This window comes from Tyto alba, unplaced genomic scaffold (assembly GCF_018691265.1).
Source record: "Tyto alba isolate M040663 unplaced genomic scaffold, T.alba_DEE_v4.0 Super-Scaffold_42, whole genome shotgun sequence".
NCBI lineage: Eukaryota > Metazoa > Chordata > Aves > Strigiformes > Tytonidae > Tyto > Tyto alba.
The window spans coordinates 5786937-5806680 of record NW_024881318.1 but is presented as its reverse complement, the minus strand read 5'-3'; the positions used below and the strand labels follow the sequence as shown (position 1 = coordinate 5806680).

General features: G+C 42.8%; 1 protein-coding gene across 1 annotated transcript in view; it reads right to left on the bottom strand.

The window, feature by feature from the left end:
* The window catches only part of MYO5B (myosin VB), a 148249-nt gene that overhangs the window by 13626 nt on the left and 114879 nt on the right, over positions 1-19744 (bottom strand). The window contains exons 24-29 of the mRNA XM_042804532.1: positions 19555-19703; positions 18646-18762; positions 17391-17528; positions 9810-10043; positions 8897-8994; positions 2653-2730 (exon numbers count right to left, since the gene is read on the bottom strand). Coding sequence (XP_042660466.1) covers positions 2653-2730; positions 8897-8994; positions 9810-10043; positions 17391-17528; positions 18646-18762; positions 19555-19703 — 814 coding nt within the window. The remainder of the gene's footprint in view (positions 1-2652; positions 2731-8896; positions 8995-9809; positions 10044-17390; positions 17529-18645; positions 18763-19554; positions 19704-19744) is intronic.

Genomic DNA, 19744 nt, shown 5'->3' with positions numbered 1-19744 from the left:
AGCAAGAAGCAAATGCATGGCAAGAAAGCAACACAGATCAACACCTGTGGGTTTTTTTCAAAAGCTCAGCTTGAAGGGCATTTGTTCCTGTGCTCACCACCCCATTTCAAACTTCAGTTCTTACTCCTGAAAACTGAACTGTGTATCCTGCAAATAGCTCCATTCAGCTGGACTGCCACAGGCTTCATTTGCTACTACTGCAATTTCAAGAAAGGCAGAAGCTGTAACCCTTCATTCCTTCTAGTTGTTTGTAGTGCTGCCATTTATTTTTGCTTAAAAAAAAAGTATATTCAAACATATCTCAATTTTCATCATAAACCACCCATAGAAAACTATGCACAAGGCAATTCTGTCACCATGACCAGTTCCCGCTCTCAGCTTTCATCATCACTGCCCAATTCACCAGGACTCTTCAGCAGGGGGAAGACAACTTGCTTCCTTGAACTCCATGACATACAAATACTAACACCATGACACACAGCTGACAGAAGTTACCAAAAACAGCCATTCTCCCACTTTTAGGTGGGTACTCAGCTTTTTCCCTAATAATTTGTCCTGCCATCCTCTCCAACCGCCCTTTCTCTACACATCAGGTCTCCTTCCAGCCCCATGCACAAGGACAATCCCAGGGAGGGGAAACGCATACATCAGTAAGGCATTTATTTAGTGCATTATCCAGCTATTTGCTAATACCAAATGCCTTCATTAATCCAGTGGAAGCACAATTTGTCACTGAGATGTTAACTGCCCTCCTGTACGTGCCTGTGCTGATGGGGGTGCTGAAAAGTCTGGCAAGTGACACGATAATGAGTTTTTAAGGGTGTCCCCCACCCTCTGCTAAATAGAAATCTCCTGGTGAATTCACCAGCTCTCTCAAGAAGCCTGAAATAAGTGACTCCAGAAGGAATAAGGACTCTGAGAAGGGGGCATTAAGCCAGAAACCACAAAGTGTTAGTCCCAGATTACACAGGACGGTGGTGGCAAAGAGGAGGAACAACCGAGAAGGGATGGCCAAGCCCATGTTCTTGCTGTAGCTCATGGATGTGCTCTCCTGGGTAGAGCCACAAATCCATCTCAGGGGCTTCAGCACCTCTGGCATCAGATGCAAACAGCAATCCTTGAAGGTGAGGAAGATTCTGGTGTTGATAGCTTGAGCATTTACCCAGGACATGCACAGACACAGAGTTGTGCCAGTGAGGAAAAAGCTAGAACTATGTTGGGTCCACCAGGAAGTTCATGGAGATTCACACCTGTGAACGGTCTCCCTGCAGGAACAATTAAGCATAGACTGGTTTAGGTTTTTTCTCTTAAGGAGTGTATAAAAGAACACATGCTTTCTATGGAAGATTTCTGGATGAAAAGTACTAATTATTCTCCAGTTTGTTTTTTTATTGCTGCTGTTTTTAGAAGATCTAAACAACCTAATCTCTACTCCCATTTTCCAGCAGAAGACAGAAAAGTGTGTTTTCCAACTATAGAAACATGTACAGTAATGCAGTCAACCTCATAATCTTGTCAGGAGTTATAATTCTTAATAGGCTTGGAAAATATAGGTCCACCATTAAATAAATATTAAATACTTAATTTTAGTTTTGTCTCTTCATATAGGTTTAGATTAACCACCCTCAGGAAAACATGCTCCTTCTATGAACTTGGGTTCCTACATTGCTTTGAAAAACAAATGAAACATCCCTGATATTTTTCCTTTTGTCTGGTTTTACTCTGATCTCTCTGGATGCGACCACTTTAGGCCACTTCATACAAAAGTTTATTTTAACTTTTCCTCTCTATAGTGTCCTTAATCAGCTCATTGCACATCTTTTATAAAAATCACATATATTGGCACCTCATAACTTGCAGGAAAGCAGGATAGCACATTTTAACAAGTTAACATTTAATAATCAGCTCTTACAAGCACCAGGTTGAACCAGAAGAATCCAGAAGTCCTTCTGCCTTGCTTTAACTGCCATTTGTGTTTCTAAGCATTCATTAGCTTGGAGATGAAAGATCATTACAGAATCACTTGCATCCCCAGGAGATACGGATGTCGCAGGCATGACCTCGGTGTGTCCCGCTGGGATACTCCCCACCAGACTAGGACATGGGGAAAAGTGGCACTGCGTGTCCACCACACACCTTACTCCTTATACCTATAGGCAACACATGGATGAGAGTGCAGAATCTCTGGGAGCATGCAAAGCAGACAGCATCACAACACAAGCAGAGACATTCCACTTCTGACAAGTCAAGGACTGGGAGAAAATGCTTTAGGGATGTGCTATACGTTAGCACAATTTGGGAAAACAAACAAACATACATCTGCAATGTTTTTTGGGGGGCTTCCTGAAGATTACAGCTTCCCAACACCTTTATTACACGTTTTCTCATTAACATAATGTAATCCTTACCAAATCACCGCACAGGCATTAGTGGCAACAGCCACCATCAGCAATGCCCAATCAGAATCACAACTCCTCTGAAAATTAAAGGAGGGTCTCAATTCTTACAAGTTTGAATATGCTACCTCCGGCTGCTCCCAGAGAGGTCCTATAAAAGACAACAGGACAACAGTATAGGAAGGGAAAGAAACCAAAGGACAAGTGAAAGGGAGAGAGAGGAGAAGAAGCAATGGGAAAAAAGAAAGTGTTCGACCTGGCAACTTGCTTTAAACCTTGGTAAGCCAAGCCGAGCTCTCCATCTTCATTGAGATACCCCCAATCCTCAGTCTTGCTAGAAATAAAGGACAGCAAAAGGAAACAAGAGGCCAGAAAAAGACAGAAGATCATTTACAATAGAAGGCGAAAAGGCGCAGAACCCATATTCATTTATTTTTGGTTTTTAAAGCACACAGTCATGACATTCTATTTCCTTTTCCACTGTGGTGAAGGAGAACCATGCCCTGGTCATGACCCATAGGACACCCCTGGCTAGTGGACCTTCTCCTCCCTCCCCATCTGTGAAATATGTCCTCATGCAGCCCTTTCCTTCCCAACACACCGCAGCCAACACGGGAACCCAAAATCATTCAGGTCAGAAGGGACCATCACAGATCACCCAGTCCAAACTCTTGGCAGGTTACCATCATTCCTATAATGTTAGTGTTTTTACCAAAAAATCCAGCTCCTGGAAGTCAGAGCCTGAGTTTTTGTTTCTGTATGGCTAAACTGTTTCCTATATGATTGCAAGGAAAAGATGCAAGACCATGCTAGCTCAAATCCTCTTTGCAAAGGACCAGCTAGCTCAAATCCTCACGAAAACCTTATGCTTAAAAACCAGGGAGGAGAAACAAGGACCAGGAAGGATAAATGAGAGAGCAGACATCAACATGAGGGGTAAAGAAGAGGTGTCCAAACACAGAGGGGTTAAAATGAAAAGCACAGAGTGGTTCCTTAGCAGCTCCCAACTGGCTTCCTTGCTTCCTCCCCCCCGAAAATAACTATTTATGAGCTGGAATAGCCTGTATGCATTTCCAACCCACAGTGCAAACATAACCCAACCCCATATTTTATTGCATACTGACAGCTTGGAACCACTCACTCCTCTTCCAGATCTTCCGCATTCTAGCACATCTCACTAATAAGACAATTTTAAGACAAGTTTCTTCATTTCCTTCCTTCTGAAGCAGCTTCCACTGGTCTAAAATAAATTATTTTCCTTTTACTTCAGTCAAGGGTCTCCTCAATCAAGTCAAATGCATCAGCCTTTCCTCAGAGGAACTTTCAGTCCAAACACCCCTTGGATGTTTGTTTCATTACATCCATATGAAATCAAATTTCCTCTGTATCCATCCAAAAGCACAAAAATGTCCAGAAAAGTTTCATCTCACTTTAATATTAAAAGTTTCTTTCTAACAGACTGGTGGGGAGGGGGGTGGAGGGGTGGGGGGTGGAGTGGTAGTTAAGTTATAAAAGGCAGGGAACTCATTTATCTTCTTTAATGGGGTGCTGAACACATTACAAATGAGAGATGTAAGATGGTCAGCCTGACCAGGAACACTTGCTACATTGAGATTTTACTTGGCTTTGATGTCTGTTAGAAAACAGTTTTTCTTTTTGGAGATAATAATAAAAAAAAATAGACAACAACAACAAAAATCACTTAATATTTCATTAAAATTTCAGTCAATAAAAAAAAAAGGACCAAGCCAATACACACCTCCTATTTTGAAAAGAGGTGTAGAAGATGCTATTCCCTGGCAAGGAAAGCTCTGCATACTTAAGTGGAAAAAGCACAACATGCAAACATTCTACAGCAAATTTTCACACAAGGAAAGCAGCGAGAAGAAATGTGGTGTCGCAGCATTGCAGCACTACCATGAAAGGACTCAAGAGATGTCTCATTGCTGTAGACAGCTTGTACATCCCTTCTATCCTGGTGTACAAGCATGGCATTTCTCACAAGTAGCAAATATTTCAGACAGTAACATTTGGAAAATTTATCTGTTAAAGCTGTTTGTATGAATCAAAATTAAAACCTTGTTTTCACCCCATAGATAGCAGGTTTCCAAAAGGGTCTGTAGGCTACAGATACACAGAGGTTTATTGGTCTTATTTGGGTAAATTTGTTTTTTTTTGGTTCAGATAATCTTAACAGAACATGTACTGAGGCACTGAAAACCAAGGGAAAAAAAAAAAAAAAGACAGGAAGGATCTTCACTATCACGTCAGTAACATGGGAAATCTCACATGATGAGCAGCATTTAAGAGATGCTTTTTTCTGGATAACCTCCTTTCAAAAATAGATTTCCTTCCGTTCTTAATCACGTGCATTGTGGTAAATGAGGCAAGCAGCTCAAGGGGGTGCCATTATACTAAGATAAAACTGCCCTGGGACATAAGCATTCAGCCCACGTTCATCAATATGGCACTGGCTCAGAAACCACTGAGCTTTCCCTCTCCCAGAAGTTCATATTGACCAAGACATTAAAAGTCAACAGGAGTCCTTTTAGCTAATTACATTAATTAGTATGTACAAAAATAATTTTGTAAAATGCTGTGTAAATCCTTGTCTCAAGGCTGAAAAGAGTTGAAAGGGCATGATTCACAAAACCTTATTTCTACTTTATCCTTATCTTGGAGGTGCAGGTCTGGGGGAGCAACTGGCAACCTGCCCTCGTGAAAGAGAGAAATTCCTGCCCAAATGTCTCCTTCCCCTCCTCCATGTAGCTTGATGCAAGTAGCTTAAAGGAGGTGCACATACACCAAACCCCAGAGATGTTAATTTTAGCATCTTCAAATAATTATCATTACTTAATAAAGAAGAAGAGGCATTTCATTTTCAAACACAGATATGCATCTTTGTCTTTTTTTTTTTTTTTTTTTAGGGGGGTGGGGGGTGTTCTTTTTTTATTTTTGTTTTTAGTTTTTTTTAAATAAATGGAAGACTAATGCACATCTCCGGTTAGATATATGACAGAGTGGGAAGGAGCGATAAGAACAGACACATTGGGTAGTGGTAAGGAAATACATGAACCCTTTCCTTGTGATGGCCTCCTCCAGTCACAAAAGCATTCTCCACCTGAAGCCAGCATCAGCCCTTCACTTGGCACTGGAACAGCAGGTGGGACTTACCCAGTGTTAAAAAAAATATATAAAGGAGCCATATACTTTGCAGAAATCACTTGGAAGTTAATTTCAAACACTAAGACCGATCTGCTTTGAGCTGCCAGGTTATTATCTCTAACATCATCACCTGGTCTTTTGTTGGCTCTACATTTCCACCAAGATCAAACAAGCTTGAAAAAGATTTCAGTAACTAAAACAGAGACCAAAAAGCCTACCTAGCTTTACATTCAGTTATTGAAGCAGAAAATTTGCTGGAAACTAACTTGATGCTTTACCCTTTCACAGTTTAAAGTCAATAAGAAGGGAAAAAAAAAAGGAAAAGAAGTTGAGTTAATTGCATTTATAAAAGTCTGCATTTAATTCAAACTTCCCCTTGACTTGGCATCAAAGGGCTTTCTCCCACAAGTGGTGTGGAGAAAAAGAATCACTACATGGGCAGGGTTAGCAGCACCTGGCAGGTTCTCCTGTTTTCCTCCTACTGTATTTAGAAGTTCTGGTTTATAGAAACACAGTGAACAAAAGGTCTATCTCCCACCAAAATAAAGCCATGGTCCATCCACAGCATAGGCAGCTAAGACATGATGACTTCAAGCTGGGAGAGACCCATGGGTGGGCCACGGCTTTACCACATGGAAGAGCATCCACCTCCATTAGAAACAGCTAACAGAATTAGAAGAATCAGGGTAAAGAGAAATGGGAGTGCTGCTTGCAGCACAGGTGGGAGAAAAAGTGGCTCTTGCCTAATTAATCCCACTACAGAATTGCAATCCCACCATAAAAGCTTTCCATTAAAATATTTATGAATCAAGATTAGAAAGAGAAAGCAGTTTTATTTCACATGCTGACACACTTGGGTATAGAGCTGCGTAAGTACAAATGCAAATTTGTGCTGGGGGGAGGGAACATAAATTTATATTAATAAACACAATAGTGCATCTTCCTGAGCATTTTTTTTTCATCTGTTTTATTGCTACTGATTCCAGCCTACAGTTTATAAACCAACCCAATATACAATGGAACCATATAATTGGGAAGCTGTTGGTGATTAATGAGCCATTAGATAAATCACTGCAGAAAATCAGGGTGATAGTATGGTAGAGGTACTGCTACTATAGTGGAAGAGCCAAACTTCATATGAGACAAGAGAGGTAACCGGAAACCAAGCCTGGAGACTGCAGATTTCCCCTCCCAAATCTCAAGAAGCCAAAAACCATCAAGGCCTGATCACCTGAACTTCTTAAATTGCAGCTCACCTGTGCAACAGCAAGGAAAGAGATTTGTACTCCTCTGGAAAATGAGATCGTTGCAACATTTTTGATGATTTCTGTGTTTGATTTAATCCTCCCTGCAGAATTTGCTAAATCTGGAAACCAGAATGGCTAAAGAAGGATTGGAGTCTCCCAGTGGGTTGTGTAGAAGTGGACAACATGCATTCCAGGATGGCCAAATGCCGGTTACTACTGGGGACCAGTGATACAACCTGGTCAGACACATGCCCTATGAAAGCAGAAACTCTTATTTTGACTCCAACTCCTTCACCAACACCTGAACACAAACTAACCATCCCTACACACGCACACTGAAAAATGCAATTTAGGAAGTAATTAAAGCTGTGCCTGACAATGGAATTTCGCTTCCCATAGCACTGCCCACAGCTCCAGGAGAAAGTCTGAAGGAAATAAGAGAAAACCCACAGACTTCATGAAGTGACCAAAACCCACTCCTTGCAGGAGGAAGCATGCTGAGCACCCCAGTGATTTACTGACAAAAAGGGGATGCTTATATCAATCTCATCACCTTTACTGCAGGACAGGCAGAAATTTTGTCAGCAAATTCACTTCAGGAAAGCAAATATTTGATGGCAACAAATTGAAAAAAAAACAAACACTGATCATGATCCAGCCAGACATGATGCCCAGGTGAGAAACCAGTGTCATGAGAGTCCTGGACCCCAACAATCCCCACTCCTCCAGGTCCCTGGGGGCAAAGTGAAAGCTGGCAGTATTTGTGTGGGCATAGCCTCGGGCCACACATCAGGGTTTTAAGCCATATTTAAATGCAACTTATGTGGAACCGAACCCAGCCCTCCCAGCAAGACCATCTCTGGACTCACAGAGTAGCAGGAGATACCTCCACAGGTTCTCCTGGGGCTCTCCCAACAAGTAAAACAGACGCAAAGTCAGAAAGTCCTGCCCATACTATGGCAGGAATTTGGGGGACATACAGTACAGACATGACCAAAGTTGACAACACAGTGGTGTATACATATTGAATTTATGTACACCAATTCAGGCATGTGGATTTCCCATTGCACTTTTTTGGCCATCCAGTTCTGAAAGCAGTAAGCAGCTCTTCACAATTTTTCATACTGCATTCAAAGATGGTGTGTCTTTGCTCATATTCATACAGGTATGAATAAAATGCTAATTAAGTCAGGGCCTTTTCCAGCCTGGACTGCTAACACCCTTCTGCAGCCAGTTCAAAGTGGCAAAGTGTACTGGGTTATTAAAAGCCATTAATCCACAACGGTTAGGTCTTCTGACTACCTTGCTGAATGCAAATTATTTAGGAAATAAGCCTCAAACTTCTGTATTTGTTAAGAGATAAGGAAATGAACGTACAATTTACTTGCAATATTTATTTTACATATTATCTTGCTGCTGAATCCATGTAATTTTGTCTTCTTGCAAGATACTACTTTTATTTGATGTCCTCCTGGATAGCTTCTATGATTGATTTAATGCCATGAAATATAAGCCCCTTGTTACTATAAGGACAGACACATGTTCACAATATTAGCCCTTCCTATGGGAAACCTATAATCAAATGAATGTTCCCAACTCTCAGTTTAGATGCAAGGACACCAATAATGTGGGTGTTGCCAGAGAACATGGCATGTGTTCATTAACTCAGCTCACTGTCACGGGCTTTTGCCTCTGGGAAAAGGAGAGGGGAACCGTGCTGTCCTCCCAGCACAGCATGAGGACTTGAAAGAAGTAACTCTAAAATATATTCCAAATCCTAGTTTTGCTACTATTTATGTACAGGAAACAAAGTCAAAATCCAGTTTTGCTTACTTCCATGTTGGCTCTTCTACTTGTCCAGTATCTCCCCTCCGTCGGGGACACACTGTCCCGACAATGAGGACTCCTCACCCATTATAAGACATGCATCTTTGGTCCCATCTTTATGGCCCATTCTTAACCCAAGGTCCAGAACACAATTCAAATGCTCGTAACACTCTAAAACATGCTGTTAATTTTGGTCTGCATCTCACCTTTCACACTTTGGTCAGTCCTTCCCGATGCTGCAAAAAATTGGGCCATACTTACTTGCTCATTCTGCTCAGTTCATCGTAGTCTTCCATCACATACCCTTGATCAGAAGAAAATTCACCACTCTGACAGCTGCTAGTGGTGACAAAGCTCTCCTAAATTCAACATGCAAAAAACAGCAGCATGACATCCTGCACATTTCCTCCTGTATTTCAAAGTTCCTGATACCAAATAACTCCCAACCATCCTTGATAGAGCTTTCTCAGGACATCCATCAGACTAGGGAGAATCTATGAATTCATGCACATGCAAACAGACAGCAGCAGCAATTTAGAGATGGAAGGAGGAAGCAGTGAACCTGAGAGGGAGATAAGGGTGGGGGGGGGTGTGTCTAAAATACAAAACATACGAAAACCTCAAGGAATGATAAGGCATTGAATTTAAAAGCCCAAGTGAGAGTTTTCAAAAAATGCACTCTTCCATCAAAACAGGCTCTAAACAAAAAGCCCTCAAATGACTGTGATGGGACAGGCTCTCTTCTTGCTTACATACCAGCAGAAACACATTACAGCTGCACCAGCATCACGTGAGCAGTCTGGTCCAGCAGCTCTTTGCCCCCGTTCCATTACCTTGCCTAACAACCCAGCTGTCACAGACCATCACTGGGAACCTCTCAGACCACCACACCTTGGTGGAGGGCTGGAAAAATCATTCCTTAGTGTGGGCTGGCTAGACCTCATCACGTATGGGGTCAAGCACTTTCAGACCACCACGGGACATATAGTCCTGAGCTGTGTGAAATTATGTCACGGACTGTATCTTATCTGAAGGCAGAAAATCCTATAATCTCCCTGTGCCATCCTGCCACCCAGAGCCTACCAAAGCAGAAATGGCATTGCTCGGGCAGCAACGTGAATTTTCAGCAACAGAACTGGAAAAGGCGAAGCAAATCAATTACTCTCTCAATTACCGTGCTTGTGTCTGCCTCCTCTTCCTGGGCTGACTTTGTAATCTGTGCCCTCAGGATGAGCACCTCTTTCTTCCGCACTTCCAACTCCTCTCTGGCTGATTTCAGCTGTTTCAGCAAGAGGTTATAACCTTCCTGAACATCACTGGACGAGTTATTCTCGGTTTCTTGTTCTACAATGGTCTTCCTCGACTCACTAAGTTCATTTTTCATCATCTCACTCTCCAGCTCCTGCTTCTGGAAAACACCAAGCCATTAACCAGTTTAGATAAACTGTCTTGCAATGCCTCATCCTTTTCTGAGACACCTCTAAAGTAACTCAATTACCCATAATCACAGCTGAATGATCAATTCATGCCAGGAACTGGATTTTGCTTCCAGTGCAGCCATATGTGGTTCAGAAAAGATTTTTGCTGTAATCAGTAGCCTGTTGCTATTTAGTAACACTACAGGGTGACACAGGGGAGATTTTTTTCAACTTGTTGGCACTATTTTCAAACACAAATGCAAGCCCTTAAAGAAGCCAAACATGTTTGTTTCTTCTCCATCCCTTTTTCTACTCAAATCAAGAATTCGCCACAAACCCCACATTAGCTCATCTTTCATATTCATTAGTTAAGCTGGAAGATGTCAATTTACATGACCCTTCATCATGGCAGATGTCCTGTTAGGCGAGCTATGGCTGCTGTGTGAATTCCTACTACAGATTCTTTCCTCATACATTCTGTAATTCCCCCACCCTGGTTTAGTGTTTGCAGTTAGAGGATTTTCTCACCCTGATGTCTCATCAGCTGCTGGCATTTGACAGGCAAGAACAATATTAGTACAAGTTTGATGCCAGCTGCTTCTCCTGAATAACGATGCATGAGCATTGCTGTGTTCACCGAGACAACTGAAGGGCTTACTTGTTTTTGCATGACAGTAGGAGACAGAACAAAACCCCAGCAGTTAAGGCAGCCTTTATTTCAGCATTTCACCATGAAGCAGATGGTAACACCACCCTTGGCAACTCCTCACCAGCACCCAAAACCCACCTGGGGCATCCAGCTGGGTCACAAGCAGCTTTGCTCCTGCGGATGGGGCAGTCCTTGCTGTGGGTCACAGCTAGGGGCAGAGACAGTCCTGCTCATGGCCCAAATCCCAACAGCCCACCTTCTCTTTGCACCAGATCCTCCTTCTGTATGGTGGCACCCAGGACTGCTCCCTCCCATCCCCCTGTGCCTAGACCTCTCGGACACCACTGAAACCCAACAGCAGGGCAAAACCAGAGATGCCTGCAAGCCAGCTGACAAAGTCTGGTGCCTGACTGATCTGGGGTCAGGCTTTTCCTAGGGACTGACCGTCATCCATGTGAATTCTCTAGTGTCTACAATAGCACTAGGTCTTTCCCCACCACGATCCAGGTGCTTCCCTCTCCCTGCTGCCTTTCAACCCTTTCCACAGCTTTCTTGCACAATCCCTTTTATCTATGGGATATCTGCTTCATTATTATCTTTGGCTGATGTGAGCTAACGAATCCAAAAATGGCTGGGGTGGGGTGGGGGGGGTGGGGCAATTTATACAGCATGTAGCTAACACAGCTGTGTAAACCTTGTTTCTATAGGAAAGAGGTGTTATAGTTATAAATCCTTAACAAATTATAAATAGCATGCCTTATCACAGGAGAGGTGTGAACAGAATAGCTGAGCTGGCATGTGGACAGCCAGCATACTCCTAGCTGAATAAACATCATCAGTAACAAAGCATTTTAAAAAGAAAAAAAAAAAAAAAAAAAGAGGATAAGAAATGCATTAGATCCAGCAGTTCCTCCACATCCACATTAACAATAGCTCAGCAGAGGGAGCGTATGAGACAGTGGCTTTTCTACAATTGTTTTTTAAAATAAGAGTTTGAGAAGTGTGCATGCAATGGGTAATCAATACCAAACTGGGTTTAACTCTTCTTGCCACACGGCTAAAGCACCAACTCGCTTTCCACTATTTTCTGATCATGCTCAGAGACAGGTGAAGGATAAGAAGAAAGCAATTAAGTGCTTTTCTACATAAATGGTTCTTCTGCGATTTTTGCTATTTGCTGGGTAAGACCCCTGCTCTTCTTTCTCTTTCCTGTCCTCGTCCTCTTTCCCTTTTTTAAAATGGGTCAGCATACTGCTCACTCCAGGGACTAGTCATATCAAACTGTGCTCTGGTTAGAAATGAAGCCAGGAAGATCAGGAAAGAAAAAGATAACAACCCTGCTCCAAGAGCCCATGACCTGGACTCCTTTCAGAGTTTACATTTAAATTCATTCCCTACTCCCTTCTTGGTGGTTTTTGTGGAGCAATGTTAAAATATCTACAGAAATGGACAAGATGCCTATTGTCTCCTGCTTGTACACCCTTTTTGCACCAGCATCTGTGATGGCAGACCAGAACCCAAAATAAAATGCTCTGAATGTGGAAAGGGAGATTTCTACTTGCGCTGCGAGAAGTTCTCTTTCTTCAGCATAGTCTAATAGCATGGATTTATTTGACAAGTTTTACAGTCAGAACATCCTGAACTTGAACCCACATTTGTCCCAACATATACAGCATTATGGAGGTGTGAAAGGGGTAGCCAAGCACTAACAGTGATGGAAAAAGCCTCATTCTTTAAGAAGGGGCTTATATAGCAGTTCTGGGTGAAGTATGAGCCTATGTAAATCAGAGGTTAGTGCTGCCATGATGATAATTTGCCCTCTCTTCTATTTCTGGTATTCAATAAGAAAAGAAAATAAAATCCTCTAGAAGCTCATTTTATGATGAGCTTCCAAATCTAAGGGATGAAACAAACATCCCAGCTATGCGAAGAGCGAGAAATTAAATTATGCATTGTGTTTCTGCTAGGAGCACGAAGTCAGGGCAAGGACTCCTTGGTGCTTTCATTCCCACTCCCACTTTCCCAGCCTGAAGAAACAAGCCCCAAAATACATTTTTCACTGGGGAGCTTTCTTGTTGTGCAAGCACGACTCAGGGACATATCTCCCACCAGAGAGATAGTTCATATCCCTCCAGCCCTGCATCATGGCTAACCAAACACCTCGCTGGGCATATTTTGGGACAGCATCTACTGAAAACTCTGTTTATCCATTATAAAGGATGCATAATTTATGCTTGCCCTAAACGTATCTGTGTTAGCCCAAGTTTCTCACATTTATTTGCAGCACTACAAAAAGAAACAACCAACCCTTAACCAAATGAGCCTCCCTAAGGAAAGAGTGTGCCTGCCTTGCTTCCCTCCATCAAAATCTTCACCAAGAACAGGGTCCACACCAAAAGCTACTCCCAAAGGCAAATCCCTGCCATCGTGGATGCCGTGATGGTACAGGACAACTACAGCGAGAAACAAAGCTGGATGACAGTAGACCTGTATGAAGTACCAGACCATGTGCTGGTTGCAAAATCCAAGCCTACACAGCCATCCACTAACACTTGCACCTCGTACTGTCTTGCTCAAGGGGCCGTGCATGTCAAAAATATCTGGAATGGGACCCAAAAGTGAACGGAAGGCAGTGAAGACTTGGGTCAAAGTACTGAACAAGTCCCAGGAACATCCTTAACCCCCCACAAAAACTGCTCTTCAGCAATACCCACGTTTATTACATTTACCCAAGCAGATATTTGTATGTATAATATTAAAATAATGTATAGACTTACAAATATATTTACTTTTTTTTGTATTTACATATTTTTACTCATATTTATCCAAACTAAACCCTGGGTCATTCATGACCTTATCCAAGCATCTCTCCCCCATCCAGAGCAAGACTCCTACACCACGATTCGCTGTTCAACTGCACCAGTGACAGCCTTCACACCTCACCTAGGTCAAAATTCATACTCATATTAATTTCAGGAAAGTATACTGGTTTCTGAAAAAACACCGCAGCCACCTTTCTAGAACCTCTGGAAACCTTTCTGAACCAGCTAAGGAGTCTCAGCTTCCAAAAAACAGTGCGTAAGTGGTGCATCAAAGCCAATATCCCTTCCTCCTCTGCAAGCTGGTATCTCACTGACCATTCAAGAGCATCCACAGGAAGAGTTTGCTGTGTGCAAGCTTTTAGACACCTCAACCTAGTTTCCCAAGATAAAGACTTTTTAAGCTGGCAAAAAGGACAAATAAATCTAATTACAGAAGACTCTTGAAGGAGCCAGAGACAGTATAAGTATTTGAGATACAAATCATCAGGAGAAATAGAAGAGAAGAAGAGCTTTGTTCTAGTTGCAGAAGGAGCTGTCATGGGGGAAGGAGGGAAAAGCAGCACTCAAAAATCAGCAGTAAGTCACTCTTCCACTGCAGATGGGGACATCAAGCAGGATCCTACACTCACAAGTTTGGAAAACACCAGTGAGCTGTATTTGTCTCTCTTTTTCAGTGGTTCCTCTCAGGCCAAGCCATCTATAGGGAACACAAAATCCTTTCCTGTAGGACTAGGGGTTGCCTCTCTGTGGCATTTGAAGCAACTGCTCCTTGCTTTTCACAGGGACCTCAGCTCTTCCTAGACTCACAGTCACCTGGCATGCCAGGACCCAAAATATCACGCACTACAGCTGGTCTGTGCAGGTCTGCACTGTGTTAAAGCAAGCTCTTTGACCTGGTTGTTCCTTGTTGCAACCCTCAGCTCGTTTTCCTGCAACTCCAGCAAGAACCTTGTGCTGGAGAATCCTTAAAGAGAAACTCTTCCAGTGCAACGCCACTGAAAACTACCTCTGAGATGTGTTTCCTTTCAAGTTCATTTTCTACCTGTTTTAGGTTAGTGAACCCTGTTTTTTTTGTAACACATGCTACCCCTTCTTATGAAATGGTATGAATAGAGTTAAGGTTTTTTAGATATGTAGGACCACATATGTCAGCATGCTAGGAATGTAGAAAGGAAAATCCAAAATTAGTGTTTCTATTCTGAACGTCCTGGGTTAAAACTTGAAGAAAACACCATTTGTGAACTCACAAGTGGCAGTCCTCATCAGCTGGTCCTTCTCCTTCCAAACTGCCTGCACATATTAGAGACAAATTTATATTGAAAAGCAGCCAGAGGAACCTGCATGTGGCACAGGATGGCTAGGCATGTCTCCATCTACCACCAGTGCTGCCTCACCGCTGCCAGCCAACTCAACCATAAAAATGTTATTAACTGGCATTAGACGGAATCCCAGCAACACATAGCAGGGCAGGCACTGCTTCAGGAGAAAATGGTTTAATTTCTCATTAATATCTTGACAACAGTGGCTCACTGCAGCTTTTAAACAGTAACAGTCATTAGGGAAACAATCTTCAACACAAAGGTTGGGAAACAGGTTTTTAATCTGTTAGAGAGAGACTGGGGAATTTTATTTCATGTATTTCCTGCAAATTGCTAGAGGTGATCCATAAGAATATCTGGTGAAGCCAGTAAATAACTACTGTTGATGATTTTGTTGACTCTCTTATTGCATTTGTCACCAGACACATAGATCTCATACTGGAGACAAACACAAAAAGTAATTACCAAACAAAGCAACAACATCCCCAGAAATTTCAATTATGAAACCAAGAGTGACAGCATCTGCTCACCATTTCATATAAAAGCACCTTTACCACTTCATGACACCATACATACCGCACTGCTGTTTCATGGCAGGCGTTGTCTCCCATACTCTGGCCTCTGAACAAGCCACAAAGCCTCAGAGATGGCAGGCTAACACGTACAGAAGAGATCTGCTATTAGAAGTCCCCCCATGACAAATATCAGCTCATTGGCAGCTAGAGAGCTGTATTTTCAGACTCCAGCTGCAAGTCTGAATGGATTCCTGTCTCTTAAATTACCACCAGGCTGTCAATAATCTCAATTGTTTAATTTTTAGGCTTTTTTTTGGTTGGTTGGTTGTTTTTTTTTTTTTTTAAATGGCTCCCAAGAAAATGATTGAAACTGTTGGAAGAATGTATCAAAGGAATATCCTTGCCCTGCAACAGAAAGGAAGGACCCATTCATCTAACAGCTATCTTGCTATTTCCGATTCACTATAGTATTTTTTAAACTACATTCCTCTATGATCATTGCTGTGGGAATAAACAAACAAACAAACAAACTACACACAGATTATAACAATACCAAACTGAGGACACAAGCCTGACTGACACATTTGTTTATCAGCTCACGTCACAGACTGATGGATGGGGGAAGGCAGGACTGCCAAGTGCTTGAATGACCCAAATTGAATGAAAAGTCACGTGGAGATGGGGGCTACCAGGGACTTTCTCTTCACAGCTCCTGAGAACTGACGTGCCTCTAGGCTGATCCAGCCAAAAGGTGGTATATCTGTGTCTGTAAGGCTGCAGCACCATGTCCATCTGCAGTCCTCCAAGTAGAATCACAGAATCATTTGGGTTGGAAAAGAAGTTTCAGATCACCAAGTACAGCCATTAACCCAACACTGCCAAGCCCACCACTGAACCACGTACCTAACGTGACACATCTACACATCTTTTAAATACCTCCAGGGCTGGTGACTGCACCACTTCCCCGCGGAGCCTGTTCCAGTGCTTGACAATCCTTTTGGTGAAGAAATATTTCCTAATACCCAACCTAAACCTCCCCTGGCTCAACTCGAGGCCGTTTCCCCTTGTCCTATCCCCTGTCACCAGGGAGAAGAGACCGACCCCCCTGGCTCCAGCCCCCTTTCAGGCAGTTGTAGAGAGCCATCAGGTCTCCCCTCAGCCGCCTCCTCTCCAGGCTGAACCCCCCCAGGTCCCTCAGCCGCTCGTGACAGAACTTGTGCTCCAGACCCCTCGCCAGCTCCGTTGCCCTTCTCCGGACACGCTCCAGCACCTCAGTGTCTGTCTTGTGGCGAGGGGCCCAAAGCTGAACCCAGTATTGGAGCTGCGGCCTCCCCGGTGCCGAGTACAGGGGCACGATCCCTGCCCCAGGCCTGCTGGCCACACTACTGCTGACACCAGCCAGGGTGCCACTGGCCGCCTTGGCCACCTGGGCACGCTGCCCGCTCACACTCAGCCGGCTGTTCACCAACACTCCCAAGTCCTTTTCCCCTGGGCAGCTTTCCAGCCACTCTGCCCCCGAGCCTGTGGCGTTGAGTGGGGTTGTTGTGACCTGAGTCCAGGACTCGGCACTGAGCCTCGTTGAATCACATAAGAATTGGCCTTGGCCCATTGATCCAGCTTGCCCAGATCCCCCCTCTGGAGCCTTTCTACCTTCATGTTCCCCTTTACTAACAAAACTCAACCCACACTTCAAATTTCTCAAAAGAGAAGGAAACAGGATCAGTGTAGGCAGAATAAAACACACCAAAAGTGATTCTATATTTCATTGCTTTCAAGATACTTAACATACTGTCCTAACTCTGTTATAACCAGATTATGAAGAAAAAACATAAAAAAGTAAAACATCCATTCTCCTGCCCAGTTGTCCTTAGCTGCCAAAAAAGTTTATCTCTATTTTCCAGATGTATTTGCCACCCCGTATCTTGAGCTTGTCACTCTCAAACTCCAATTCTTACATTGTGTGTTCTCAGGCAACCAAAGAAAGCCAGTTACCAACATGAAATACTAGTATCAATGAAGAGAAATCTCTTACCTGGGCATTCTGGCTTTCTTGCTCCTTTCTCTCCAGCTGGATTTGCAGCATCCTCCTCTCCTGCTCGAGCTCCCTCACTCGCTTCTGTAGCTTTAGGAAGATGGTCATGTCCATGACTGCTTTCTCCACCTCAATCTCCTGAAGAACAGGAGTGGAAAAAAAGAGAAGACCTCAGTCAAGTTTTATAACCATGCACAGTGCCAGATACACTCTGACTGTACATCAGCACTGACCCCACACACAGCTGCTAACAGGAGCATCCTAAGAAAGGCACATACCTTCAAAGGCCAAATCCCCATTTTAAGCACCTATTTTGAATGTCAGTAAACAGTTGACTCATTGTAATAAGACACTGAAATGTTTAACAGCCCAATAGCTAAGTGTGCTGATCGGGGCCACAGCTAAGAACATTAAAAATGCCCTACCAAATCTCTTCTAGCCAAGTATTTATTAGTAGTTTTTTAACTGGCTTCACCTGGAATACTTTGGATGAAAGCATGGCCAATACTGGTTACTTTGACTTCAGCAAACACTCTCAGAACAGTTCAGAAATACTAAAGCAACAAAACCCAGCAGACCGCAAGCCGAAGTGAGAGTTTTGCAGGCATGGTACATGGGACACAATGTGGTCCTGCCAGTGGGGGGGCAGATTCTAGGAACATCATCATCCACACATGCTCTTGAGTCATGAAAGTCTTGGTTAAAAAGCAGCCTATTCTACTAAACGTACGCAAAAAACACATTTCCTTTTTCAACACAATTCTTGATATACAGGGAATAATCTATGCTGCTCTGTTCTGCATTAAGAGACTGTTGATTACAGGGGCTGTGCTGGCCAGCAAAGCACCCATGAAGATGCATTGGCATGAAAACGCTTGGGGTAAGGGGGTAATGAACTCTGATATCCTTGTGGAGATGGATCACTATACAGTCATGGCCATCAGTGCTAGGAATAACTTCACGTAACAGTGTCAACCACTTCAATTAATTTTCATCAGTCTTTAAACTGGTATGGCCAAAAAACAACAATTATATTTAAGGCCCTATTTTAGTCTGACCCCATAAATGAGCCACAGCACCGCAACCCTGCAATCCCTCCCACACAGTTAATGAGGTATTTCTGTAGCACAAAATCAGTTTAATCCCTCACACTTTATAGTCCAACCTGCATTCCTCCTATGTCCTCCAAGACTCACATCAGTCATCCCCATGGAGCAGGGCTCTCCTCCCATCACGCCTGCCCAATTTACCATACCTCCACTTGCTGCATTACATCTTCAGTGTCTTCTGTCTCAGAGGTTGAAGTGGATGGGTAATTGGAATCAGACTCCAAACTGCTCTGGTTGGATGGGCTTCTGTGCACTGGTGATTGCTGCCAAGGAGCAATGCAGATATGTTCAGTGTTTAAGGAAGGATTCCTCACAAAGCATTGTTTCTTAGAGCAAAGATGTGTCTATATGTTAAAGTTATGTTTACAAGAAGCTTGAATGTCACCTTATAGCAAATTCCATTTTCTAGTTCTTATGCCCTACTGTAACATTCATACTAACACAGCTGAACAGTTTAAAATAAAATGTGAAGTCATACAGAAGCTCAATTTAAAAGTTCTGGATGAATTAAAGGCTTTTCATGACACCCAAAGCCTGTGAAGTGTGAACATGCAAATCTGAGCTCAAGATTATGCTGTTCACAGCACCTTCCAGGACTCAATTTAAACTATCAACTTTTTATCTAATCCAGCATCACTCTGTTATCAAATTTTCAACAGTTGTTCTAACACTTTAGCAAAGCTAAACCTAAAAACTTTGGCTTTTGAAATTCTGAAGACTTCTTGTTGGATTTTTTGCTTTAGTTTTCGTAACCCAACACCTACACATGAACATCACTGAAACATAAAGCAAAACAAGAAGAACAAACCAGATTTTGCTTAGATTCACAGATATGTCTCTTCAGTTAACAGAGAAGCGTGAAAGATCAGGCTCCTTTCTCAAGGCAGACATATGGTTTAGCTTTAGTGCAGAAGCTCTGTCTTAGAAATATCCAGTACAAACCACATATTAATGTCAGCTCTCTTAAGTGTTTTGAGAATGAGTGAGCCATGTTATCCAGACACCAACATGTGGTCCAGGACACAAGAGAAAAGGCATAATCTCAGTTTCATTACCTTTATCACAATAATTTCATCATGCAATCTGTCATATCTCTGCTCCAGCATTGAATACTCTTCTACCAGGCTCTGATAACGAGCCCTCTCTTCTTCCAGTTCTTTCTTCATTGTCGCAGTTTGCTCATGTATGCTTTGTGAAAGTTGATCTTTAAAATAAGAGGAAAAAAAAAATACAATCTTCATCACT